Genomic DNA, 24272 nt, shown 5'->3' on the forward strand with positions numbered 1-24272 from the left:
AAATTATAACCATGTTACACCATAGGGTTTACCCTGTCTAAAGTGTCCAGGCCTCCCAGAGCCTTAATCCAGCTCTGGGCCTGGGCATAAAAATATGTATATGGATTAAGCAATACTAAAATAGCCTCTTTTTATATAGATAAATATATATTCTACCAAAAACCACCCTTTAAGGATGGGCCGCTACCTATGGGCCAGTGCTGTGTGCTTGCCCCCCGGGCTAAAGTCTGCCAGCCCTCCCCTGGCTCTATGCAGTCATTGTTCTATGTTGCTGTTTTTCTAGTTTCCTCTTTTACTCTGTCCTACTGTTGTTCTTCCTCTCAGTGCTTCTCTACATCAAAACCTTGACTTAAATTAGTAGCTTGCCTCTGGCCACGGTGCTCTGTTAACTAAGGTTGACTATATAGACATATTGAGGCTGTATCACTATTTTGTTCTGCTACTTATTTGTCCCTGGATAATTTCGAGTAGTGTAAATACATGGATTGGCCTAATTTAGCCATTGCCTCCTCTGTTTCCAAGGCTCTGGTGTCTGTGTGTGAGGGCAGTGGTTGTACAATGTCTCTGGCTAATGAGTCTTCCTGTCCTATGATGCTTGCTGGGCAATGTGTGTGCTTGAGAAATGTTACTCGCCAAGGTCTGCATTTTGGGTGGAGTTGTCAAGTGTGACTGTGTAATCTGGATGTCTATGCAGTGTTCTTCTTAATATAAGTGGGTTATATTTTAAGCCAATACATATTAGCTGTTTGTACATTTATAATTGTAAATTATATGTAATTGAGATTAGTCAACTAAACCTGTTGAACTCACTAACAGTAAAAGATATGTCTATTTCCATACATTTTATTTTACTTCCAGCAGATGGACACAAAAGCAGGAATACCTTGGAGGGACATCTAATTTTGTCTCCAGATTTTAAAATCGATGATAACAACGTTCCACTATATTCTCCAGGAGAAAACCATATTACCTTAAATATAAATCCAGTGCTTCACAGTGCAGATATTTCAACTGCTCCCTCTAATAATGAGGAATGTTCTACTGATAACTCAGATATTATTACACAAAACACAGCTCATGGAAATGATACATTGTTTCCCTCTTCTGAACGTGGTAAAAGTTTTATAAATCAGTCAGTCGTTGTTAGACATCAGAGAACTCACACAGGGAAGAAGACATTTCCATGTTCTGAGTGTGGGAAATGTTTTACGAAGAAATCACATCTTGTTACACATCAGAGATTTCATAGAAGTGATAAGCCATTTCCATGTTCTGAGTGTGGAAAATGTTTTACCCAGAAATCAGATCTTGTTGCACATCAGAGAATTCACACAGGCGAGAAGCCATTTCCATGTTCTGACTGTGGGAAATGTTTTACCCAAAAATCATATCTTGTTACACATCAGAGATTTCATAGAAGTGATAAGCCATTTTCTTGTTCTGAATGTGGGAAATGTTTTACCCAGAAATCAGATCTTGTTACACATCAGAGAATTCACACAGGTGAGAAGCCATTTTCATGTTCTGAGTGTGGGAAATGTTTTCTAAAGAAATCAGTTCTTGTTGGACATCAGAGAATTCACACAGGTGAAAAACCATTTCCATGTTCTGAGTGTGGGAAATTTTTTACCCAGAAATCATATCTTGCTACACATCAGAGATTTCATAGAAGTGATAAGCCATTTCCGTGTTCTGAGTGTGGGAAATGTTTTACCCTGAAATCACATCTTGTTACACATCAGAGAATTCACACAGGTGAGAAGCCATTTCCGTGTTCTGAGTGTGGCAAATGTTTTCCACATAAGTCAGTTCTTGTTGGACATCAGAGACTTCACACAGGTGAAAAACCATTTCCATGTTCTGAGTGTGGGAAATGTTTTACACAGAAATCAGATCTTGTTGCACATCTGAGAATTCACACAGGTGTGAAGCCATTTCCGTGTTCTGAATGTGGGAAATGTTTTACACAGAAATCAGTTCTTGTCGGACATCAGAGAATTCATACAGGTAAAAAACCATTTCCATGTTCTGAGTGTCAGAGAGTTTTTGCGCAGAAACCAAGTCTTATTAAACATCAGAAAATACACATAGCAGAAAAGTAATTTAATGAGCTGATAGACATGAGAGAAGGTCTATAAATGTAAATTATGAAAACAGGCATAAGTACATTTACAGAGTGTTTACTTGAAGCTATATCACTGAGTTATGGAGGGTTTTCAAAGCTCCAGTTACAAATAATATTAGCATGTTATAATAATTACCATCCATAGATATAGGTGTAATGTGTCATCAACATACGACTGGAACAGATAGTTCATGTATGGAACTTTGTTCTTACATTATGTTTGGTCACACTCTCTAACTGAAGTTGTGATATGATTTATATAATTAGTTTTGTTATATGCTATTATCTTACTGGGACTATTTACAAAGCAGGGAATACAATTATGTGATGCAATGTGGCTAAATTGTGCAAACACACCCATTTGTGTGTGGCTTAGCGGGTTAAGATGTGTCTACATGGGCGCAAAACTTGGCTCCTTATTGGAGGAGCTAAATAGATCTGGGCACTCCTAGCTGAATGTAGTCCTACTAATGCACCTTACAGGCGAAAACAAGATCTTGTCCTGCAGGGTAAGATGTTTAAATGAGGGTGAAAGGGGGGAGAGTTCGTCTTGCAGGGTCTTCCTGGTTTAGCAGATGGACACAGGGCCTTCTACATCCTGGAAAATAACTTTTTGCATATGCTTAGAGCTGGTAAAGTCACGCCTCTACCTATATTAATAAAAGGAACGGCTGTCAGATCTTCCAGGCACAATTAATACAGGAAAGAGTTATTAATACACGTGAAATAAAAATATTCAAATGTAGTAAATACAGTCCTGATGTCCCCTCAGTCATGATTTATGGTATAAGTGAGGCTGAATGTGCAGCTTATCAATTTTGGTGAAAAAAATGGAAAGTTTATATTAATGATGAAGGTGGTTTTAACATATTAGGATTTGGGGGCATTGTGCTCCTTCCACCATGCTCATTTACATCTTACCTCACCATAAACTGGGCACTTTGACAGGCAGTTCCCTAAATCAGAACGTGGGTTTGTACTTATTTATGCACTACGCATTTGTTTATAATTAAATGCTCTGTGTGGCTTCTGGGAACTGGAACTATAGCTGTGGTTATCATCTGCCCAGATATAGGATCTAGTACAGTAACTGTATGCGCCAATCAGGAACTAGTACAGTCACTGTATGCGCCAACCAGGAACTAGTACAGTAACTGTATGCGCCAACCAGGAACTAGTACAGTCACTGTATGCGCCAACCAGGAACTAGTACAGTCACTGTATGCGCCAACCAGGAACTAGTACAGTAACTGTATGCGCAACCAGGAACTAGCACAGTAACTGTATGCGCCAACCAGGAACTAGCACAGTAACTGTATGTGCCACCAGGAACTAGTACATTAACTGTATGCGCCAACCAGGAACTAGTACAGTAACTGTATGCGCCAACCAGAAACCAGCACAGTAACTGTATGGCCAACCAGGAACTAGTACAGTCACTGTATGCACCAACCAGGAACTAGTACAGTCACTGCATGCGCCAACCAGGAACTAGTACAGTAACTGTATGCGCCAACCAGAAACTAGCACAGTAACTGTATGGCCAACCAGGAACTAGCACAGTAACTGTATGGCCAACCAGGAACTAGTACAGTAACTGTATGGCCAACCAGGAACTAGTACAGTAACTGTATGCGCCAACCAGGAACTAGTAAATTAACTGTATGCGCCAACCAGGAACTAGCACAGTAACTGTATGGCCAACCAGGAACTAGCACAGTAACTGTATGGCCAACCAGGAACTAGTACAGTAACTGTATGCACCAACCAGGAACTAGTACAGTAACTGTATGTACCAACCAGAAACTAGCACAGTAACTGTATGGCCAACCAGGAACTAGCACAGTAACTGTATGGCCAACCAGGAACTAGCACAGTAACTGTATGGCCAACCAGGAACTAGCACAGTAACTGTATGGCCAACCAGGAACTAGTACAGTAACTGTATGCACCAACCAGGAACTAGTACAGTAACTGTATGTACCAACCAGAAACTAGCACAGTAACTGTATGGCCAACCAGGAACTAGCACAGTAACTGTATGGCCAACCAGGAACTAGCACAGTAACTGTATGGCCAACCAGGAACTAGTACAGTAACTGTATGCGCCAACCAGGAACTAGTACAGTAACTGTATGCGCCAACCAGAAACTAGCACAGTAACTGTATGGCCAACCAGGAACTAGTACAGTCACTGTATGCACCAACCAGGAACTAGTACAGTCACTGCATGCGCCAACCAGGAACTAGTACAGTAACTGTATGCGCCAACTAGAAACTAGCACAGTAACTGTATGGCCAACCAGCAACTAGCACAGTAACTGTATGGCCAACCAGGAACTAGTACAGTAACTGTATGGCCAACCAGGAACTAGTACAGTAACTGTATGCGCCAACCAGGAACTAGTACAGTAACTGTATGCGCCAACCAGAAACTAGCACAGTAACTGTATGGCCAACCAGGAACTAGCACAGTAACTGTATGGCCAACCAGGAACTAGTACAGTATCTGTATGGCCAACCAGGAACTAGTACAGTAACTGTATGCGCCACCAGGAACTAGCACAATATCTAAGTGGTTGTATATATTTACTTTATGTATCAAGTATCCCTCCACACTTCTCAATTAGTCATCTTTATCTTCTGTTTCATATCATTGTATGTTATTTGATTCTATTGTGATCCCTTCAATGTACAATGCTGGGTGATATGTTGGCGCTTTATAAATAAAAAATTGTAATAATACTAAATTTAGGTTGGTTCTTATAAGAATTATAGCTTAACAAGCAGTGGATGCAGCCATTTAGAGAGCTGTAACCATCCAGGAGAATACAGTCTCTCAATTCACCAGGAACCAGTGACATCACTGAGGAACATCATGAATCCATCTGGTGTATATTGGAATATATGTAATACCTAAAACATTAGTCTTATAGTTTTGCTTTTTCTATGAAAATTAATAATGTTTTGGATGACTCATATTTTGTGCACTATAGTTTACACAGAGGCTATTGGGATATGTTCTAAATTCATTTTGATTTTATTTTGTATCTCTACTTTTTTATTCTTTGTATAGTTAATTAACAGTACAGTGCACATATGGACATGCTGTACAGTTGTGTGTTCTGTAAACAAATAAGGTAATAAAATATATAACTACCAACCAAATGTACTTTTTTTTTCTTAAAACTATTTAAATAAGTGGAAAAAGGAGGGTCCCATGTGCACTATGTCAGTTGACAATACATAATTTATTATTTTACTGTTCCCTTTAGCGGTCCAATAACAGGTTCTATATTGTGTTGTTTCCTGCATTCCATCCAGGCAATCCATATTGTCATGTATACTGACTAACCTGTGGAATTGTCACTTAGTCTTTCATGTACATGTTCTCATTAACTTTAATAATTTAGTTCCTTGTTTTTCAAATATTCAAATGATAAATCATGGACTTTGCATCATTCAATAAATGTTTTGAGAGTGATCTCTTTCAAGATCCCTGGGAAAGGATTATACAGGGAGCCAGAGTATTGGCACATTTAGCTTCTCTGGACCCCTTTTAGGAATTAGGGGGTAAGTTACTGAATATCCATGCGCTTCTTCAATAAATCCTACATGGTAGTTCATAGAAACATTTACTATTAATATGCTAAATAATGATAGATCACACTAACGTTGAAGAAATATTTATAGTGACATAGGCACTGGGAACGTTGCAAATGGCAGCTAAACCCCAGGGAGATTGCTTTGTCTGGGAAGGAGCTTCCCTAAAAGTGTGTTCAGTTTTAGAAAAAGCTGAGAGTCCCTGAGGTTGTAAATGGAGAGAGATGGGTGGGCTCCATTTACAAGGCCCAGTCCAGGTCTTCTGTTCTGCAAGTCTGATAGCAGACTAGTTAATGGTTACACCTCTCTCAGACGTGGGGAGGAGGTTGGATGCCTCCTGAGAGACTCTGCAAATGGTGAGCAATTACCTCTATGTTTTGTATGTGTGTGAGAGGTGCTTCAGAGGAGAGAGGGTCTTCCTGTGTATTTAATTCTGCTAGACAGGCAAGGTGTATGTTTTGAAGTTTTTTTTGTGTTTTCTGTTTAATAAAAAAATTGTCTGAGGCCATTTGTACCAAAACACTGGACTTGTGTGACTTCTCTGCTGCTGTACACTACCATCGACCCCAGGAGACGACACCTGTTCCCCTAACTTTGTTACAATATATATGATACCAGGATGTTAGGGTAGGAACCCAGGGAGAAGTCCTGATATCTAGGGGTTCAGGGTCACACAGTCAAAGAGAGAAGATGGATATAATAGTATCTTTATGACAAAAAGATGAACATCTAATACCAACAATAGCCAATCAAAAGTATATATATTTTAAATCAAACCCAGCTCACTTCACTCACACCCAAAAACCTGTCAGTGATACTAACAGAAGAAAGATGATAAAACTGGAACAGTCCTTTCGAATTTAGACAGGCCAGAAATGGTTAGTATAGTCCAGTGGTCTAACAGCGGTTTTAATTCTCCCCACATAAAGTTCCAAGGTCCGGAATATGCTGCAATGGAAATATTCCCGCATAAAGTTCAACACTCTGACCAAGCTGTAGCTACATGCAGTGATCCTGAGGCAGTGACCTGGGTAACGGAGCCTTCTGTCCTTCTGGATCCCTCTGAAGAATGATCTCCCACCTAAGCTGTGTTTGTGATATAACTACAGTCCAAGCTGTATAAACATATATCCATGGTATGTCTTGATGTTCCTTGCCAATTCTCCAACAATATTTGGATTCTGAAGGCCAGATTTTATGTAGCTTGTCTGGTGTAAGGTACAGCCTATGGACAGCTTTAATCAGCATTTCTGAGTGGTTGATACACATATATATTTTGAAAGATTTTCTCCCAGACGTCTGCAAAGATAGTAATATCCAATTTGGTTTACCAGACATTTTGGATCGGCAGATCGCGATTGTCAATGGGACAGGAAAAACTGGTACCATGTAGAGATGCCACCTGTATGAGAAGCAGGGGAGAGGGACAGTTGAATACCAGGGGGGATCGGCCTCAGCCCCGGTGGATGTGAGGGACGGGATTGTATCCAGTGCCTAACTTGAAGATACTTCTAGAAGTCTCAGACTGGAATATCGTACTTGGCTTGTAAATGTGAGAAGGGGGGGAAGGACACTCCTAAAAGATCCTGTACTCGTCTGGCACCCTGCCTATACCAAAAGTCAAGGCGGAGGTCTGGGATCAATTGTGACAATGAAATTGTGGAGAGACTAGAGGAGGTGAGGTGGTATTCCTGTAAGAGGGTCAACATCTTGTCCCAAATAGTAACGGAGTCTATGACACTTCTAAGTGTAGATACTGGGTTCGGTCTACTGGGTTTATCCAGCCGCGAGAGGTCTGCTAATGGGAATGGATAGGAACTATGTTACTCAATGACCACCCAAGGTTTTAATGGGGAAGGAGTCTGCCAATCTCTAAGCTGGTCAAGAATAGCGGAATGTTGGTAGGTTTCCAGTTTAGGAGTGGCTAGGCTACCTCTTATTTTAGATCTAAACATACGCTCTCTAACGCCTATTACTCTAGATGAAGTTAAATGCGATGGTCGTAGGCACTAGGTAGGGGATAGAGCGGAATAAGTACAGGATCTTTGGCAGCAGCATCATTTTTAGGGCTGCTATCCTGCCCATCCAAGAAATCTCAAAATTTGCCCAGGATTTGGTAAGCTTATCGAACTGTCTCAATAATGGCTTATAGTTACTCTCAACAACTAAATTAGGGTCCAGAGGTATACGTATGCCTAGATATGTCATATAGTGGGGACACCATTGAAATTTGTATAGGGGTTTTAGGGACCTTAAAGAGTCATGCGGGAGGACCACCCCTAGAGCTTCAGATTAGCAGTATTAAGCTCATAATAGGATACCTCTGTGTATTCCTGCAATATTCTAGACAAGGTGGGTATAGAAGACACAGGATTCGTAACAAATAGGAGTACATCTTCTGCAAAGAAGAAAATCGTGTGATGATAGACATCAATGACAGTCCCTTTAACATGTTCTGCCAGTCTGATCTTAGCAGCCAGGGGTTCCATAGCCAAAGCAATTATCAAGAGGACAGCCTTGCCTGGTGCTGTTGGTAATCGGGAAGGCAGAGGAGAGGAATCCATTGCTGAAGACCCTGGCCGAGGGGGTAGTGTACAGAGTAGCAATGGCTTGGAGGAAAGACCCTGCAAAACCAAATTTAGTTAGGACCATAGCCATGTATTCCCAGTGAATCCTGTCAAATGCTTTCTCTGCGTCCAATGAGAGTAGTAGCAGGGGCACAGAGCTAGTTCAGTGGGTCTCTATGATGTTCAAGACTCTCCTTGTATTGTTTGGGGCCTGTCTTCCCAGTACAAAGCCCACGTGATCTAAGTGGATTAACTGCAGTAGGATAGGGTTTAAACGATTGGCAATCAACCTGTCAAAATTTTTTAGATTGGAATTAAGGAGCGCTATAGGACGGTAGTTGTGGCAGTTTGAGGGATCCTTTCCTGGCTTTAGAATGGTAATTATTTGCGGCACCTCAAGGATTTCTGCCGGTTGGAACGTGTCTTTAGTGGCAGAGTTTAATAGTTTGGTAAGGACCGGGATTAGTTTGGACTGGAAAGAGGTATAGAAGTCTTGTGTGAAACAATCACGGCCCAAAGCTTTTCTACGTTTCATAGACTTTATGGCAGCTATAACCTCTTCCTTCGGAGGTTTCATTCATTTTCCACTAATTCAACTTTAATTTTAGGGTCCTGGTGGGTACGCTTATGAAGGGCTTCTAGAGACGTTAGGCATGAATTATAAGAGGTCTTTACCTCCGCTTGTATTTTCCTATTTGTTACCGCAGCTTGTATTGCTGTTCCTCTCATAACGGCCTTAAGGGCACACCAATGGGTGTGTATCGTGGTATCTTCATGTTTGTTAGTCTCTAGATTAGAATCTAAGGCTTCACGCATTACTCAATTTCCCTCCGCATTGGCCATTATGTACTCGGCTAGTCTCCAGGGCCTAAGAGGACGGTCTCCAGCAATGGACTCAAGTTGCCTCACCATAGGGGCATGATGTGACCATGTAATGGGTAGAATCTCAATTTTTTTTATATGTTGGAGAGACCATTTAGCAGATAAAACAATATAAATTCTTGACTATGAGTTATGCACATGAGAGAAGTACGGATAGTCCTTCTCACCTGGGTGGTAGCTACGCCACACATCATACACGTCATATTCCGTGAACAATTGAGAAAAAGCTAGGGAGACATTATGAAACAAAGACACAGACTGGAGGGACTAGAGGAGTGATCTAACCTTGAGTCTGGGGCTACATTGAAGTCACCCATACACAATAGCATTCTACGTTTAACTTTGTGGATGGCTTGGCAAAGCTTCCTGAGGAACGGGAGCTGCCAAGAATTCGGAGCATACAAGAAGACCAAGGTAAAATACTGACTTCCAATTTTCCCCACTAGGATTAAATATCTACCATTTTTGTCGGAGATCAGTTTCTCCACTTTGAAAGGGCATTTAATGCCAATCAAAATAGCTACTCCATTTCTCTTAAATTGACCTGAGGAAGCGTAGCAAGTGGGGTAGTTAGAGTTATGGAACTGTGGTGGGGAGTGGGTTGAGAAGTGGGTCTCCTGTATGGCTACAATATCTGTACCTTGAGTTGCGAAGCTTTTAAGGGCAATCCGCCGTTTATTAGTAGAATTCAGCCCCTTCGCATTAATAGATAGAAATCGAAGCATTAACTTAGAATATCAAATTGAGCAGAATAGGTTACCCAGGGTTCCAGTCTCGGCGGCTTCCGTCTCCAAACAGTCTCCGACGGACAAGAAACAAAAGGGCGGTTGCAATAGGAGGGGGAACAACATAAAGACATTAAAAAACTGAAGTAGTACTCATAAGGGAAATAATACTTTTGCCACTAAGTAGAAAAGAAGTGGCAGAAAAGTACATATGTGAGGTCTTGCGCCCGGGCCTTGAGCGCTCTAACTCAGAACCTTCTAAACAGAATATATATGCTATACTATTTAGTATACTATTATAAAATCTATCAGGTCAAAAACCTAGTTGTATCTTTGTATAAGGGCTTTAAGAGCCATAATTAAGAAGAGGATGAGAGGAGATACAAATAGCACATCAGGTTAAACCATAACATCGTGAAAAATTAAAACAACAATTACAGCTGGACCCTAACAGGCAAACTGGCAAATGCAAAGTCTAGCCCGGTACCTCCGCAGGGGGAGGAGGGAGAAGTGACCAGGAGCCAAGGTGTGGGAAATCCTCACCGAGGCACTTAAAAATATAACCAGTTTGAAAGGATATATCGGTCACACTTCTTCCAAGGTATGGGAAGCATGAAACATGCCAGTTATTAGAATCTCAGCGGACAAACAAAATCTCATGCGTTAGTTGAAGACCAATCTTTAGAGACCTGGCTGATCTTGGCGTGAGCAGGTGGGTCTGGTGATTGGATACCCCAGTCTTTCAGTAGTAATAAGCCCTTATCTGGTGATGGAATTACCACAAGAGTACCATTTCTGTGGGCAAGAAGCTTAGTCGGAAACCCCCAGCGATACTTGATGTTAGCCGATCCTAGGGCTGATGTTATCTGGTAGAACGACCTGCGCTTGGCCAAGGTAGCCGCAGAGATATGCGGGAATAGCTGAAGGTCACCTAACACAACATGGGATGGGGATGAAGGTAGGGAGGCTCTTAGGATCTGTTCTTTAATCCAGTAGAAATGAACCCTTAGCAGGGTATCCTTGGGCGACGAATCCAGAGCATTCTTAGCCCTGGGCAATCGTTGGATCCGACCTATAAGAAGGTCTGTGTCAGAAGCTGATGGTAAGAGCTTATGAAACAGGTCGGTGGCATACTGGTATAATTCAGCGTTAATAACAGAGTCAGGTATGCCTCAAAGTTTTATGTCGTTGCGCCGTGATTCAAGGTCCACCAGTTTGTCTTTATGTCCGGTGACTAGCTCCTGCAAGAGGTCGTGTGCAGAGATTAGGACATTGTGGGAAGAGACAGGTTCCTCAAACTTTTGCTCCAGATGATCAGTTCTCACTCCAAGGGCGGTCACGTCAGCTTTAATTTCTTTAATGGAAGTTCTGATGCCGGAAATGAAGCAGGGTAATGGCGGCCGTGACTTCCTGTATCGCTAGAGTGAGAGAGCTGACGGACATGATATGCCCACCGTCTCCTCCGGAGTGCCGCTTAGTTGGGTACAGGAAGCACAAGTAAGTGATATCTACAGGTGGTATGTAGCAGCCTATTCAAGGGGAGCGCGGGTCCTGCTGTGTCCACCACACAGCCGCCAGCAGCTGTGTAGAAAAGGTGGTGAAAGTGAGGAGCCACACTGTTGTGCAAGCTCCGATTTAATTCGGCAGCGGTGGTGTGGCTTAGTTGCAAGGCAAGGTGTCTGCCATACCAGGAGTCCCGGGACCAAGGGTTGTAAACCTGAGGGAGCCTGCGATAGAGGGGATTCGTAAAGATCGATCTTGTGAGCTACGTTAGCGGTATTAAAACACCTTGTTGCAGAGGTAATAGTCTCGATCTCAGCAACGCACAGGTAGTGGAATAGTGCTCGGGGTCCCCGAATAAACCGAGATATTTTAGAGGCAGCTCACCACAAACACACTAGGGAAAGGGTGATAAACTAATAATAACTAACAGTAGCCCATATTGTGGCTATTTTACCATCAGATTACACCAGCAGTCTCCCCATATTATTCCTACATTGTATCATATTATACTAGTAGTGCACTATATTACGTCAGCATTGCCTTTAATACCCAATATAATACCAGGAGTGCTCCATATTATAGTAGAAATGTCTGTACCCTACACTGATAGTGACCCACATTATACAGTGTCATATAATACCTTATTAAAAGATCATGGTGAAAATCGTAAACATGTCACTTACTCCAATTTGTATGGAGTTCACCCTCCTGAGCATGTGAGGTCAGAGCATCTTCTAGGCCCCGGCGCCACCTCCAAGCCGAAGTCTTAGACTGGAAGCCAGATCCTCCATGGCTCCAGTGTAGCGCTTCACCTCCTGGGACTCCCATTATAATCTGTGAGGCGCTATTAGAAACACATCCAGTGCAGTTACTATGAGGTCCCTGATCTTGGGACCGGAGTACGATGACTAAGAGTCACTGGGGCTTAACAGGGTCTGCAGCGGCAGGACCTCCACTATCCCAACAGGAACCTGGAATCCTGCAAAACATAACACTCATTCAGTGCAAATATAAATACACTTTTGAATGTAACACGTTTAATGGATGTAATTAATAATCTTACACCAGGAGCTGCAGAGGCAGCCTCACAACCTCCTGAAGTTTTACTCCAGAGTCCTGCAGATTATTCCATGTCAGGTCCAGTCTGATCAGAGACCAGAACAGAGCTGAGGTCATCACAGCAGGATGAGGTCAGACCACAGAACCATAACCTGATGTAAGATGAGGTATCTGGATTAGGTAATTTCTAATAATTTCAGCCTCACACTCAGCAGAAGACATAACTGAAAGAATAAATCTGTACAGTACATATAATCATTGGTGAATATTGCAGCTGTAAGTGTATGTCACTGAAAAATGTTACTACTGATTTATTGAATATAGATGAGGGTAGGTGGATGTGTGGCTGGGCCGTGTCTCCTTAGAGTATTGACCAGTAAAAGATTATGTGGTCTCAGAATATCTTAGAAATACATCAGGACCTGGTTCACATTTATTGTCGTTCACTTTAAAAATAAATAAATCATATATCTAACTAAGACCCCCCTAAGCTAACACCCTCGTAGCACCCCCTAGTCTTCCACGTCAGACTAATATGCAGTTTAGCAAAAACAAATGTGTCCTTAATTTAAAAATAGTCTTTCTGCACCCCCACAACAATGCTTATGTTCCAGTGCTCTTAAAACTCAGCTCAACTTGGCTATTTAAAATCTTTGTCACTCATTTCCTTTTAATTATAATCAGATCTGTATAACAGAACGGAGGCATGAACAAGCGCTACTGAGGGTGTAGATGTGACGTTGGAGGGGGCTGTCATGTCTGCATCTGTCACCATCCTTATCTCTCCTACTTGCTTATCTTCAAGAGCCCACCCAACAATGGCTCTTCAGCTTTTACCATGGGAATACATCGGGCCTGAGTCATTAAGGAAATAAAAAAAAGGAGTAAATTTGCACATTAACAAAACCATATTGCAGTGGAGAGGGAGCTACATTTAAAATTTGGGGACAGATTTATAGTTGTGGCAGGGCATGTCCTAGATCATGGGTTTGCAACCTTTTTCTATCAGTGTGCCAGCTACAATCTAGTCAAGCCCAGGTGTGCCAGTTGGGCACATACTATATATATATTTATATTTATACTAATATTTATTTATATATATTGTGAGAAGGTACAGCATTCAAGCATTCACAGGAATCTGGCACAGGTATGCTGAACCATTTAACTGTTTATTAGCAGTTGTCAGGAACAGTGTCGGACTGGGGCATGAAGGGCCCACCGGGGGAATTCAGTGATAGGGGCCCACTATATTGGGGTGTGGCCAACTTTAGGAGTGGGTGTGGCCAGTAAAGGGGGTGTGGTCAGGCTATGGAGGACAACTTATAGCACTATTTTAAATGTGCACCTTTTGCATTAGACCCTGCCCATTCTACTGGTAGGGAACTACATGGGACCCATTAATAAAACACTTGTGGTTTGGAAGAAACTCCAGTACCAGCTCCTGTCGTCTCCTAATGCACCAAGACAGTTACTTATGATAAGTGCATCATTTGGTTACCTCCAACCCTCGCCTCATATGTTGTTATTGCCCATCATGTATTGAGCTTATTAAAAGCCATTACAAGGGCTACACAAACCAAATAATAACATCATCAATTAGAAGACATAAACTGCACAATTAATTTTTTAGTACAATGGTTACCAACCTGTTGTTGCTGTGACATGTCCTGGAATAAAAGTCAATTCATAAAAAAACAAGTGATTGTAATTCTCAACTAATCTCAGTGAAATCCATCTAATTTCATTTGAAATATGGTTGATATATGCCTATAATACTTTCACTATATCACCCCTAAATTCTAAACAGGACAACCATCAAAAAGAATGCACAATAGGCAAAAGGAAAAATATATAAATATAATTATGTTCTCCTATGCATGTGCCTTTCTACACTAACATACAATATAGACCAACATATTATACAACCCTGAATGATTATATTTTCAACTGGATGCAATTGGAATACTAGACTACATGAAAAGCACCCTTCATTTGCCAGATCTTGTATACACAGTCTGATTATTAAAATGACTCTTTGTTATAATTATTTTTTAAGGACTCTTACAGAATATGCCACTCGTCAAAGACCATACACACAGCATCAGTGCTACTACGGTTGCGTACTTCACCAATGAATGCTTGTTGAGAAGGAAAATTTTAAAAAACAAAAAAATGAACAGAATACAGCCCATCCAAAGCCTGTCACATTTATTCCATATATGCTGGTATGCTGCCAGTGTTGTATGAAAGAGAATATAAATATCAAAGGACGGGCGCAAATGGGGGAAGGGTAAAGAAACACAAGGATTGGGTCAATGAATAAGTCAAGGGGAAAACGGTCCCAAAGTCATTAAAGGATGTTGGTCTTCTAGTTCCACCTATACCGATGTCCCAGATGGTAAACTTACATCAATGTGACCTTTTCTATTCCATACAGTATTTGAATAATGTGTCCTCTTGCTTCAAAAAGCACCACCACGATGTACTTTTACTCCCCTCTAAACCTGTTTCTTCTCCTCACCAGAGTGCACATATGGGAGACCAGGGAGAGAACAGAGAAAGATCTCATGGTGTTTTACGTTCTCTATTTATTAAGTTAAAACATGGGGTTAAAAACACTCACATTTTGTATGTTTAAAAGGTATCTTTCAGTCCATATGTTTCCTCGATCAAACGGCAGTATCCAGCTTCTGTATCCCAGCCACGATCAAACTGGCTGGGCTTCAGATAACCCGGGGAAACTCTGCAGCGTCAGAGGGGGCGTGGTCTATTGCGTCCAGTGTTGCATGAACCTATGATGACCAAACTGACCTTGGATCAGTATGTTGATATCAGGACGTCCTCCTCCCCTGCTCAAACTGCTGAAAAACACACTACCGCGCCTGGGCTCTCTGCATCTGCGCGGTAGTGTGGTTACAGGAGATGTGACCGCCGCCGCCATCTAAACAAAGTTCAACATCAAGCTCCGCCCTAACAACGGAGGGGGCGGAGCTTCAACCCCGCTGGGCCTACCGGTGGATTGACCGGCTGTCCGGTGGGCCAGTCCGAGGCTGGTCAGGAAGGTAAACAGTTCCAACGCTGGTTCAGCAATCATATCCAGAACAGTACACAAAAATCCCCACCACCTACATCTGGCTAGACATTACTTCCCTGTCTGCAAGCCAGCCACTTTCTGGCATCGGTGGTCCCACCCAGACATATATTGCCTTTATCCTCCACCCCAAGCACTACAACAAATCACAGCAAACCCATCACATGCATTATAATAACAGAACACCAGGGTCTGCTCCACATGTATTATAATAACAGGACACCAGAGTCTGCTCCACCTGTATTATAATAACAGCATAGCAAGGTCTGCTCCACATGTATTTAAATAACATGATACCAGAGTCTACTCCACCAGTATTATAATAACAGGCCACCAGTCTGCTCCACATGTATTATAATAACATGACACCAGAGTCTACTCCACCAGTATTATAATAACAGGCCACCAGTCTGCTCCACCTGTATTATAATAACAGGCCACCAGTCGGCTCCACCTGTATTATAATAACAAGACACCAGGGTCAGCTCCACCTGTATTATAAAAACAGGACACCATGGTCTGCTCCACCTGTATAATAATAACAGGACACCAGTCTGCTCCACCTGTATTATAATAACAGGACACCAAGGTCTGCTCCACATGTATTATAATAACAGGACACCAGGGTCTGCTCCACATGTATTATAATAACAGGACACCAGAATCTGCTCCACCTGTATAATAATAATAGGAACCCGGGGTTTGCTCCATATGTATTATAATAACAGGACACTAGAGTCTACTCCACCTGTATAATAATAACAATTGGCCAACATGGGGCTGCTTCAGATGTATTATAAGAACAACAATGTAATCCCCTATACACTAAATTTAATCTAGTAGCAAAACAAACACACTCCAATAACAATAATGATAATAACTGGACATCAGAGTCTGCTCCATTTGTATAAAAAAAACATTGCCTGTTACGAGACACAATATTTATTCTCTCTGTTTCTTCCTACTGAATAAACACCTGGTAATTGCTTATGAAACGGGAAACACTGTCTCATAAATGCACAGAACAGAAGTTGGGTGGAACGCACAGAGCAGAAGTCGGATGGAACGCGCAGCCCAGAAGTCGGGTGGAACGCACAGACCAGAAGTCGGGTGGAACGCACAGACCAGAAGTCGGGTCGAACGCACAGAACAGAATTCGGGTGGAACGCACAGCCCAGAAGTCGGGTGGAACGCACAGACCAGAAGTCGGGTGGAACGCACAGACCAGAAGTCGGGTGGAACGCACAGACCAGAAGTCGGGTGGAACGCACAAGGTACAGTCTGGAAGTTGGGTCTGTAACATCTTCCGGGTGAGAAGAGGCAGAGACTGGCAGGGGTAAGTGCTTACATAGATATAGTAATACATATATAGGTAAGATACATGAATTATGACGCACAGGGTCTTGAAATATATAAAATAAACATTTGGTTTGTTGATTTTGAGTTAAGAATGGAGAGGATTTTTTTACATATTTATATACATTCTGCTCCTCTCCCTAAAGTTCCAGTAACAGAGATCCTGTGCACCCTGCAAGATTACTGCTGAATCTCCCTCCTCTCAGACAGAAGAAAGAATAAATAGATGAAAAATGAAAACTGTATCTGTATAATGTAAGTACAGTAACACAGTAAGAAATGACATTTGTAGGTAACCATGTGACTCCAGGCCCCTTGTCACAGTACATGGCCATTCACAGGGTGTTCATAATATCCACTAAGAGCCTCATATTTATCCAGATGTTTTATTATAATATTACAGTGTTTAATACACTGATTTCTCTTATTAGGATTACATTCTCTTCAGTGTATAATGTGCGCTCCTCCATTCAGCAGTGATGCCTATACATACATTATTTAATGTTTTCTTATTTAATACATCCTGTCTGTGTATGTTTAACATTGTGATTTTATTGTTTTGAATATATTTCCACATATTAAATGTTGCCATTTCCTATACTCCTATATAGACATTATAATATACATGTTGATATAAATGTGCCAGTTTTGCCCCAGTTGGAAAGCTCCCTGTATCTTACACAGTTAGGTATTTGTAGAACTGATGAGCCCTGAACTAATGACAACATTTTATACCCTAATGTGTATTTACAGTCACAATGTTTCCTGTCTATGAACAACAGTAAGACAGATACACTGTATAATAAGGTGAGGGGATGGAGCTGAGACATTGTGACAATAAATGAAACAACCTCTCTCTACTCACTGTAAGTCCAGTTAAGCAGTGAATGTAAACCTGGGGAGTAGATGACAGGGCTGAGGGGTCGGAGGCAGTTTTGGGTGGAGTCGGTATAAATGTACTGATAACACCTAAAAATAAAAACTTCATATTATATTATATATCAGTGATCACATTAACGCTTGTACAGGCGTCTATGACTCATTACTCCCAGGCATTCCTCTAGATCGGTCCTATGCGTCTCTGAACACATGTGCCTGATCAGTATCTTGCAGAAAAGAAAGGAGTACTGTAATAATGTTGGTGGTGGTACAGGGGATAGGTCATAGATGAGGGTACTGTAATAATGTTGGTGGTGGTACAGGGGATAGGTCATAGATGAGGAGTAGTAATAATGGTGGTGGTACAGGGGATCGGTCATAGATGAGGAGTAGTAATAATGTTGGTGGTGGTACAGGGGATATGTCATAGATGAGGAGTACTGTAATAATGTTGGTGGTGGTATAGGGGATAGGTCATAGATGAGGAGTACTGTAATAATGTTGGTGGTGGTAGAGGGGATAGGTCATAGATGAGGAGTACTGTAATAATGTTGGTGGTGGTACAGGGGATAGGTCATAGATGAGGAGTACTGTAATAATGTTGATGGTGGTACAGGGGATAGGTTATAGATGAGGAATACTGTAATAATGGTGGTGGTACAGGGAATAGGTCATAGATGAGGAGTACTGTAATAATGTTAGTGTGGTACAGGGGATAGGTCATAGATGAGGAGTACTGTAATAATGTTGGTGGTGGTACAGGGATAGGTCATAGATGAGGAGTACTGTAATAATGTTGGTGGTGGTACAGGGGATAGGTCATAGATGAGGAGTACTGTAATAATGTTGGTGGTGGTACAGGGGATAGGTCATAGATGAGGAGTAGTAATAATATTGGTGGTGGTACAGGGGATAGGTCATAGATGAGGAGTACTGTAATAATGTTGGTGGTTGTAGAGGGGATAGGTCATAGATGAGGAGTACTGTAATAATGTTGGTGGTGGTACAGGGGATAGGTCATAGATGAGGAGTACTGTAATAATGGTGGTGGTACAGGGGATAGGTCATAGATGAGGAGTACTGTAATAATGTTAGTGTGGTACAGGGGATAGGTCATAGATGAGGAGTACTGTAATAATGTTAGTGTGGTACAGGGGATAGGTCATAAATGAGGAGTACTGTAATAATGGTGGTGGTACAGGGGATAGGTCATAGATGAGGAGTACTGTAATAATGTTAGTGTGGTACAGGGGATAGGTCATAGATGAGGGTACTGTAATAATGTTGGTGGTGGTACAGGGGATAGGTCATAGATGAGGAGTACTGTAATAATGTTGGTGGTGGTACAGGGGATAGGTCATAGATGAGGAGTACTGTAATAATGGTGGTGGTGGAGGTACAGGGGATAGGTCATAGATGAGGAGTACTGTAATAATGGTGGTGGTGGTACAGGGGATAGGTCATAGATGAGGAGTAGTAATAATGATGGTGGTGGTACAGGGATAGGTCATAGATGAGGAGTACTGTAATAATGTTGGTGGTGGTACAGGAGATAGGTCATAGATGAGGAGTACTGTAATAATGGTGGTGGTGGTACAGGGGATAGGTCATAGATGAGGAGTACTGTATTATTGGTGGTGGTGGTACAGGGGATAGGTCATAGATGAGGAGTACTGTAATAATGTTGGTGGTGGTACAGGGGATAGGTCATAGATGAGGAGTAGTAATAATGGTGCTGGTGGTACAGGGGATAGGTCATAGATGAGGAATACTGTAATAATGTTGGTGGTGGTACAGGAGATAGGTTATAGATGAGGAGTACTGTAATAATGTTGGTGGTGGTACAGGGGATAGGTCATAGATGAGGAGTACTGTAATAATGGTGGTGGTGGTACAGGGGATAGGTCATAGATGAGGAATACTGTAATAATGTTGGTGGTGGTACAGGAGATAGGTTATAGATGAGGAGTACTGTAATAATGTTGGTACAGCAGAGGTGAGTATTAGCATTGTGTAGTAATTACTGGAGAGAATATATGACAGTGATATCATGCATTGCATTTATTTAATTACCCTACTGTCAAATACACTCCAGTAACTAATAAGTAAGTAATCAATTACTCGTTAGCAGAAGTGGTCTCTACATTTTTATTGAGGAAATAAATTACTCCTCTTATCATTTTAAAGACTATTTCTGTCCATAGAAGAGTATGGCACAATGTATATATTATGTCACTATAATTGCCCCATCCTGCTGTCATATTTTACATTTATTCTACTATTCGAAGCTTAATTAATTCATGTATGACATAAATATAGTTACCCTAATGTTCAAATTGTAGTATAGATAGAATACATGTCAAATATGACAACAGCAGTACCTACTTCACCGCTTGTCTGACCTCTGTCTTGTGCACATGGCCAACCCTTAAGTGACACTAAGCGAAGGTCAGTGGACACAGGTGACAGAATTAGAAGAGTTGTTTCATCACCCATTTACAGTGACTTCAAAATGACAAACTGAGGACTTAACTGCAGACATTTACTTGGAGGGATGAAGGACCCAGCCCTTCTAGTAAATCATTGTGTGTGTCAGGTTCCTATACGGTGTCAGGATGTCACTGTCTATTTCTCCATGCAGGAGTGGGAGTATTTAGAAGGACACAAGGATCTGTACAAGGACGTGATGATGGAGAATCACCGGCCCCTCACATCACTTGGTAAGAGGAGACTTTAATTTATGGTAAAGGGAGAGAGCAGTTTTGAGGACCACATCTGATAATCACATATAAACAGTGTATTCCATCACCCTCTGTCTCCTATAGATGGATCCAATAACAGAAATACCCCAGAGAGATGCCCCCGTCATCCTTATTTACAGGATTATACAGAGGAAAATCACAGTATCCCACAGGAGCTTCAGGTAGATGGAATTTAGGGTCTTACCAAATAGCCAAGTGACCTTTCACTATATCATCTGTAGAGCAGCTGTGTGGGTCTTATACACTGATATTCTACTGTTTTATGAAATCGGTCATTATTAAAGGGTTATTTTACAGTTGTATGGTTTATTTAGGGTGAAGACCTTACAGATATTAAGAAGGAAGATATAGATGGAGAAGATACATATGTGAGGGGTGATCAGCAGTGTAAGGAGGAGGAAATCCCTACAGATATCTGTACAGGTGAGTAATACACACTAAATACAGAAGAGTCACATATTCTCCTTCTGCAATAAGCTCTTATTCTACATCACGGGATGTCACCCTTTTTCTATTGGTACCTACACTTTCCATACCACCACTGCTAAGTTTCTACATTTCCACTTCGGCCACTTTATGTGTGTGTGTGTATATATATATATATATATATATTTAAATAATGACTGAGAAGCAACCCCCGTCAATGGTCTCCGGATGTTTTACTGTTGGCATGGGTTGGGTATGGTTTACCGGTGTCCACTATTCCGACATGGAGAAGGCCTACAAAGAAAATCCGAAATTATGAAAAACCGATTGGAAAAGAAACAGACTTACCTTCAACCTGACCCTGGAGGTCTCTGATGGGAGCACCAAGCTGACAGCAAGTGATTCCGATTGGAGAAGTGTTCGGCACTGCAGGCTGACGTCATTGCGACGTCTGTCAATAGAAATTTTAAGCGGCAATGTCGGGTTAAGTGTTGACGTTAGGGGTCCCCACATTGCCGCTTTAAATTTCTATTGACAGATGTCAGATGCCCCAAACAATCTGAAAGGGGATTCATCAGAGAAAATGACTTTACCCCAGTCCTCAGCAGTCCAATCCCTGTAGTGATAACTAAGTGGCTCGGGGATCAAAACACCAAAATTTTGGGTCCACGGCCAGGAAACTTCTCAGACCTTAATCCCATTGAGAACTTGTGGTCAATCCTCAACAAAATCCCACAAATTCTGACAAACTCCAAGCATTGATTAGGCAAGAATGGGCGACTATCAGTCAGTATGTGGCCCAGAAGTTGATTGACAGCATGCCAGGGCAAATTGCAGAGGTCTTCAAATAGAAGGGTCAACACTGCAAATATTTCCTCTTTGCATAAATTTAATGTAATTGTCAACACCTGACAAAAAGGTCTTAAAGCACTGACGCAGCAAACTTTTGTGAAAACCAATGCTTGTGTCATTCTTAAAACTTTTGGCTATCACTGTACAACCAGATTAGTGTATGAGGGCCCCCTAAATCTATGGACCTCGAAGGCTTGTACTCTTCCTATTGGGCATCTTTAACACCCTGTTAAACCATATGGTCACTGCAAAGACTGAGATTGTCTGGTCCCACAGCTTTGATTCTGCTATCATTATCAGCTTGTTTATCTCTTCACCTGCATCGTTGATGTTGGCTATACTGAAGCCACCACCCAATATTCCCTTGGATCAGTTAGGATTTGTTCCCTTTAGAGAAATACAGATTATCATCTCTAATGCACTTAGTCTAATCTACCTTGCTTTCTCGAGGGGTCTTACTACAATATTGCTTTCTGCTCACTTGGAAATTTCCTTTGACCGTAGACTGGGCTTTCTTGGGGGCCACGAAGACAAGTGGGAAAGTTCATAACCTTATCAAATGGATCCTTGCTCTCTGAGTATGGGCAAGTGAGAGCCTCAAGTAGTGAGTCCATTCACAATACCACACAGGCCTGGCCGCTATCTGACTTCATCTTTATCGTGGTTGTTGGGGTGTCTCTATAGCATTTCACATGATGTCCAGAATATTGTATCCTGCACAGAGGACTCCAAGCAATGATGAAACAGTCTGTCTGCATTTTATTATTTTGTGTTGGTACAAACCTGCACCATGCTCTAAGAACCTAGTGGGTAAAGCATTGAGTTAAAGCTCTGCTATGTTAATAGAATTACCCCGAACTTCATTCGCCTATTGGAATGCCTAAAATTAGAGACAACCTAAACATCAGTCATCACATTATTCCCTGCCCACCATCAGGTTCCCACTCTTGCAGATTACTTTCTTTTCTCTATTACTTTGTCAGTCTTCTCTATCCACAACCTCCAGATGGTCCCACACTCCTATGGTTCTGCCCATAATGTATCTCTACCTGCTGCACTGCTGGAGATGTGGGGACCCTAGAAATACATTGTTCCATATTTTTTTTAAATGTCCTAAATTCAAACACAATTAGTAGATATTGATCCCCTTCTATAAAGAACTTACTGGTGTTAACATTTCTCATTGGTCCAGCCTGTTTGTTGTTGTATGTCAATAGTGTTAAGGTTGGAACATTTAAGTGAATACCGCCTTATATACTTAGTAAATGCAGCATTCCTGGTTTCCCCATCAAACTATAGGGTGCTTAGGTTAATGTACACACATCATATGATAATCATATAAAAGCTGTGTATTCCCTCTTTGTGTGTCTCCTACAGATGGATCCAGTAACATAAATACTGCTGAGAGATGTCCCCGTCCTCTTCATTCCCAGGATTGTACAGAGGATAATCACAGTATCTCACAGGATTATCAGGTAGATGGAATTTAGGGTTTCACCAAATGTGTTAATCTTCAACAATGAAATTAGACATTGTTAAAGTGTTTTTTTGTTGTGTTATGGGTTATTTAGGGTGAAGATCTGACTGATATTAAGATGGAATATATAGAGGGAGAAGATACATATGTGAGGGGTGATCAGCAGTGTAAGGAGGAGGAAATCCCTACAGATATCAGCACAGGTGAGTAATAAACACTTATTACAGAAAAGAGTGACATATTCTCCTTGTTCAGTCACTACAACCGTCTCTTATTCTACACCCTCCTTGTCAGAACAAACTGACACACGCTGGACCCTCCAGCTGATGTACCGGGGTCCGGTGCACAGAGCGGGCCTTATCCTTGGGGTCTCCCCAGGAGTTGACGGGTACTCCATCTTCCGATAGCAGCTGCCATTTTGGCGGCTATCTTTTATGCTTTCTCCTGTTCAGCCATTGGCTGATTGTTGTTGATGCCCTCTCATCCTCCAGATTTTCAAGTCCTGTAGCCTGCTAAAATGCTGGATTATTTGGCTCCTCTGAATTCCACTGGTATCCTGTATCCATGCCTATTCTTCAGTTCCTGGTAACCAGCGTCATACGATTTTCAGCTAATGCTGGTATACTGTATCCGCTTCTTTAACTTTTCAAGTGGGAGCCTTACATCGGGAACAGATATCCTTTCTTGTTTTACCTCGTACCACCAGTCCTGTTATCTTGGTCCTTCCCTGGCTTCAAGTGCACTCTCCTCACCCTTCTTGCTTGCACTCTCCTCATCTGGATTGGTCGGCTTCCCAGGAGACAAACAATACTTGAGGTCCTGACTAGATCTTCCTACATCTACTGTACTCCTGTGTGGTCGATGATCTGGATGACATCTTATTTTTTCTACGTATCTTGTCTCACTGCCTTGAAGTTTGTGAAGTCCTCTCAGGTCTACGCAATCATCAGCACTAATGTAAATTG

General features: G+C 41.7%; 1 protein-coding gene across 1 annotated transcript in view; it reads left to right on the top strand.

Moving 5' to 3' along the window:
- The window catches only part of LOC142095489 (uncharacterized), a 120896-nt gene that overhangs the window by 87632 nt on the left and 8992 nt on the right, over window positions 1-24272 (top strand). Inside the window, exon 24 of the mRNA XM_075178434.1 lies at window positions 859-2007. Coding sequence (XP_075034535.1) covers window positions 859-2007 — 1149 coding nt within the window. The remainder of the gene's footprint in view (window positions 1-858; window positions 2008-24272) is intronic.

This window comes from Mixophyes fleayi, chromosome 6 (genome assembly GCF_038048845.1).
Source record: "Mixophyes fleayi isolate aMixFle1 chromosome 6, aMixFle1.hap1, whole genome shotgun sequence".
In the NCBI taxonomy this organism is placed as follows: Eukaryota; Metazoa; Chordata; class Amphibia; order Anura; family Limnodynastidae; genus Mixophyes; species Mixophyes fleayi.